General features: G+C 35.4%; 1 protein-coding gene across 1 annotated transcript; it reads left to right on the plus strand.

The window, feature by feature from the left end:
- Positions 1-487: 487 nt before the first annotated feature.
- LOC131856738 (glucan endo-1,3-beta-glucosidase-like) lies at positions 488-4,031 on the plus strand. The gene is made up of 2 exons (XM_059208645.1): positions 488-566; positions 3,004-4,031. Exons 1-2 carry the CDS (start codon positions 488-490, stop codon positions 4,029-4,031), a joined length of 1,107 nt encoding a protein of 368 aa, XP_059064628.1.
- Positions 4,032-5,297: the final 1,266 nt, after the last annotated feature.

Consider the following 5,297-nt stretch of genomic DNA (forward strand, 5'->3'; position numbering starts at 1 on the left):
ACATAAACATATACCTGCCAAAATTGTGGTTGCCATTTGCTTCGATCTGCATGAAGTTTGTCTATTTCTGCAATCAAATATGATATATACAATAAAATAATAAACAACATTATATTTAAATGGATTTAGACAGAAAGCAATTGGGAGGGCTTGAAAAGTGACCACCCTAATGGCTCTCCATTCAACAAATGGCACCGTCGCTGTATGTCATTGCATGTTAGCGAATTTGTATGCCTCTTTTTATGTATGGTTAGTTGTACTTTCGTGCTATTCTGTATGGAGAAAAGCGGCGTCTTTTTTTAATGACTTGACTGCAATTGCCGTTCAATGCTTCCGTTGATTCTTCTTGCAATTGTCATTCTTCCACCGGCCAAGACTAACTTGACTGACATAAGAAATGTCAGATTTGCTCTCTATAATTATAGAGCATAGATAGCAAACATTTTTATGTTTGGGCTTGGAGGATTTTCCTGGTCTCACAAAAAGAATGGGTTCCCAGCAAGGAAATAAAGATTGCTATGCTTTGGCTCTTCTCATTGTCGTTTCATTCTACATAGTTCATGCAGGTGAGGTTCACTCTTTATCGAGACGCTTAGTTGCATAAGAAATTATTTAGCTAGTTTTTTGGGGGAAGATGCTAGTTGAATAAGATATCATCCTCAAAATTATTGTCCTAATCTAAATTTAACTGCAAAATCTGCAAAATCTCCTTAAGCTTGTCTGGAAAATTTTCAACTCCACCCACAATATAAGCCTTTTGCAAACTTAAAAAATAGGGCTCCTAACACAGAATGGGATACTGGCTTACTTGACAAATGAAGGGGTGAATCTTAAGGATATATCTTAACTGGAAAGTAGGGAAGTGGAAGATTGGACTGATTGAGCTCTCACTATTAGCTTATGATCAACAAGCTTAAAGCTAGGTTTTATGTTTTTGGTCATCCAATTTGACATGTCAAAGCCTCTAGAGGAAATGATTGTGTTTCACAATTGCCCTAATGTGTTTTGGTAGTTTTGTGGTTGTTTTGCAATTTTATGCGATGGCTACTATTGGGTGTCAATTTAATCTTACAGATATTATATTTTTTTCATTAGATTAAAAAGAGAAATTAGAGTTCCATTCCTGTTACAGTACAGAAGATTATTACAAACATAGATCTCTAAAAGTAATAATTGAGAGGTTGGTTTAATTTTTATTATATGTGTAGACACCCGAAATTGTCCAGTCTAAATAAATAAATTTTATTTATTTAATTATCTAAGCCTAATTCTTCTATTAATTAAATAAATCTTTATTTATTTAATTAATTCGTTTAACCTCTTCTAGCCTTATTTCTCATTTAAATAAATACATTTATTTATTTAAATTATCCTTTTCCTAAATTAAATAAATATCTTATTTATTTAATTGATCTCACTTCCTCCTATTAATTAAATAAATGTTTATTTATTTAATTAATTCATTAGCCTTTTCTACCCATGACACATGTCATTCATCTCTTAATTCCTACACTACCTACCCTTTCATTATTTTATTATTTTCTTTACCTACCCTCTAATCATAGCCGACCTCCTTTTACACCTCTCAATCTTATCCCTCCATTTCATATTGTGTCTTCTATATAAGGAGATGTTTTCTTCATTATTAAACCCTAACTACTTGATCAATTGACTACTTGGCATATGCGATCCTACTTGCAACCACATTCCATTCTTTGTTGAGCTCTTGTGCACATAAAATCTGAGAGCAAATATATCAAGCAAAGATCAATGGAGATAGAAAGAATGGAGATCCAAACCCTATTGGACATGTGATGGTATAATCTTTGTGATTTCATTTGATTTGCATTGTCTTAGGTAATCTTCATATGTTATGGTGGATCTTTGTTGTTGTTAGCCTAGGATTTTGTGGTTGAATTCATTTAGCCTTTCAATATTGTCATTATTGTTATCGATTTTCACCATATACAATATGTTTTTGATTAGATTAAAAAGGGAAATTTGGGTTCTATTTCTGTTACAGAATCAGTGGCAATGGGTGATATAGTTGTGCATGAAAGTTTCTTTTCTCTTGCTGCACTATCCAGTTGAAGTGGATATTGACGACAAGGATAATGCGGGTTTCCTAACAAGTCCTGTGACACCAGGAGGAAAGGGCAAGAGACCTGTAGTTGGGTTTGAGGTTGATATAAAAGCTATAGATGCTACGATGTAGGAATTGATGCTGAAGATGCAGACATTGAGAAAATTTGCCAGCACATTTGTATGATTATAAGAAAAAGCTATGGTACAAGGATTACTAGTGGATACACAATGCCTCTATTGGAAGATGCTAAACTGGTTAGGGTAGTGTTAAGGGTGACGGGTATACAAGGCTTTAAATTTCAAGGGTTGGGTGAGGCAGTGGGACCGATGATTCAGTCAATGGTTGCAGTTTCGATAAATGTAGCTTATACTAGGGCTTGTAGTCACTGATTGACAGGTCCATCTACTATGAGAGTGGTCCATTGGAAATTTTTCTCAATTGCCCTGACGTGTTTTGGTAGTGCTATGTTTGTATTGTAATATTATCTGGTGGCTACTACTGGTTGCTAATTTAATCTTATAGTTTAGAGCTATTTTATAATTTTGATTAGATTAAAAGGAAAATTGGGATCCCTAAAGAAAACTGGGATCCTATTTCTGTTACAGAATCAGTCAGAGACTATAGCAAGCAAAATTCTTTAAAAATGAAGAATGGAGAACACATAGGAAAAACAACCAGTTATAATGCCAACATAAACAATACGAAAAAGACATTCCTTGAAAACTTAAGAAAATTCCCTTGTATTTTAGTATTAATAGTTTGTGAAAATGACCTGTCAATGAAATCCCATATATTAACTTTAAAAAAATTAAATAGAACTAAACTAAGTTTTGTCGTACTAAACGTGATTTGTATTCATCTCATTTTGACGAAATCTCTTAATATCCACACATATAAATCTCTTAATTTTCTCACAGATGGTGAAAAGATAGGAGTATGCTATGGAATGCTTTCAGACAGTTTGCCTTATCACAATGAGGAGGTGAATCTGATGCAGTCAAACAACATAGGAAAGGTGAGATTATACTTTGCAAGTCAGGACGCCCTGCAGGCCCTGAAGAATTCTGGAATCGAAGTGATTGTGGGAGTTCGCAACGCTGAGCTTCAGACGATTGCAGATGACCAGGATGTAGCGAACATATGGGTGAATGACAAAATTAAACAATTCCATCCTTCTGTCAACATCAAATACATTGCAGTGGGAAACAAGGTATTTTTAAATAGAACACTCATTTCGTATCTCCTGCCTGCAATGGAAAACATTCAGAGGGCATTGAGGAACGCCGATCTGCAGAACAACATCAAGGTCTCCACACCATACCCAACGTCCGTGTTGAACAACTCATTTCCTCCGTCTGAGGGAACATTTGGTGAGGATATGAGTGCTATCCTTAACTTTCTATCAGATAATGGCTCCACTTTCATGGCCCACGTCTATCCATACTTCAGCTACAAAAACTCCGCAGGTTCAACTTCTGCAGACTATTCGCTGTTTAGATCGACAAGTACTGTGGTGACTGATGGCAATTTAATGTATAACAACTTGTTCGACGTTTTTGTGGACGCTTTTATATCTGCTATGGAAAAGCTGGGACATTCCAATATTCCAATTGTAATAACTGAAAGTGGGTGGCCCACTGCAGGCAATGCCGTGGCTACTGTGGACAATGCCCGAACTTACAACAACAATCTCATCAAGCATGTTTTGTCAAATGCAGGAACACCAAAGAGACCTGGAACGACAATTGAGACATATATTTTTACACTGTTCAATGAGAATCAGAAGACTGGGTCTGAGGCGCGCCATTTTGGTCTGTTTGATACCACTAAAATTCCTGTCTACCCTATGGACTTCCTAGCTGAAAGTTCTGTTTACCCTCCGCTCAGCTCACCTGAAAGTTCCAGGGATTTAAAAGTGGTGTATATATATCTAACAGTAATCTAGCAAATGATTGATTCCTTCTTTGTATCTCAAAAGAAAACCATAAATTTTTTTAAAAGTTGAATACTACATCTAAAATTGTTTTTGTTAATAGTACAATGAATTATTTAGTATTGGGCAAGTTTAAAGTTTCAAATGTTGGTAGTTCCATTAGTTTTCTTAACAACAATATTGCTAAATAATTTGATTGAATTATTTTCAGAAAATAGTACTTGAATAAGAAATTTTCCCTCAAAAGATTATTCTTAAATTTGTTCACGGGAATCTAAATTAAGTGTTGGAAAACATTCCAATCCCACCCTCAATATAATCCCTCTGCAAACTTAAAAAACAGAGGCTCCTAACACAGAATGGGATACCGGATCACATGACAAATGGAGGAGTGAATCTTACAGGATATATCTTATTTGGAAAGTAGGAAGGTGGAAGATTGGCCTCATTGAGCTCTGAACTATTAGCTTATGCTCAAAAACTTTAATGCTAGGTTGTGTTTTTGGCCATCCCATTTGGCATCTCAAAGCCTCCAGAAGAATTGATTGTGCTATAACTGGCAGCGGTTCTTAAGGCAGTTTTGTATCATTGCTTATGCAACATTTATCATCTTCCTTCTTGTGGGCAATCAATGTTTAGACATTCGGATTGGAGCATGTAAGTTTATGATGGGCAGGATGGGTATATCAAGAGGCACCATTATGGATGATTTTCTAAGAATGTTGAAAGTGGCAGTGGGTGATACAGTTGTGCATGAAAGTTTCCTTACTATCTTGATGCACTATCCTGTTGAAAATAGATGTTGAGGACAAGGATAATGCGGGTTTCCAGACAAGCCCTTTGACACCAGGAGTAAAGGGCAAGGAGCCTGTGGTTGAGTATGAGGTTGATATAAAAGCTATAGATGCTATGATTTAGAAATTAATGCTGAAGATGAAAGATTATGATAATTCAAACAATACTCCCAAAATACTGAAAGAAATATTCAGCTAAGAAAATCTGCTTATCTTAGTATTTTATATAAAAAAACTAACTAGATTAAAAGAAATATTAAGCTGAGAAACTCTGCATATCTTATTATTTGTTGGAGTCTAATCTCACCTACCCCATCCACATGCTCCGTATGCACAAATGTTTACAGAATTAGCAGGACTTACATCTACTCCAACCTGTCCACCGTACCATCTATAGTCTTAAAACATTATTTTATATGCAAAATTCTGGAAGTTTCCAGCTACCTCTGCCTATTCTAGAAACATCTAAGACCTCCATTAAAAG

This window comes from Cryptomeria japonica, chromosome 7 (assembly GCF_030272615.1).
Source record: "Cryptomeria japonica chromosome 7, Sugi_1.0, whole genome shotgun sequence".
NCBI lineage: Eukaryota > Viridiplantae > Streptophyta > Pinopsida > Cupressales > Cupressaceae > Cryptomeria > Cryptomeria japonica.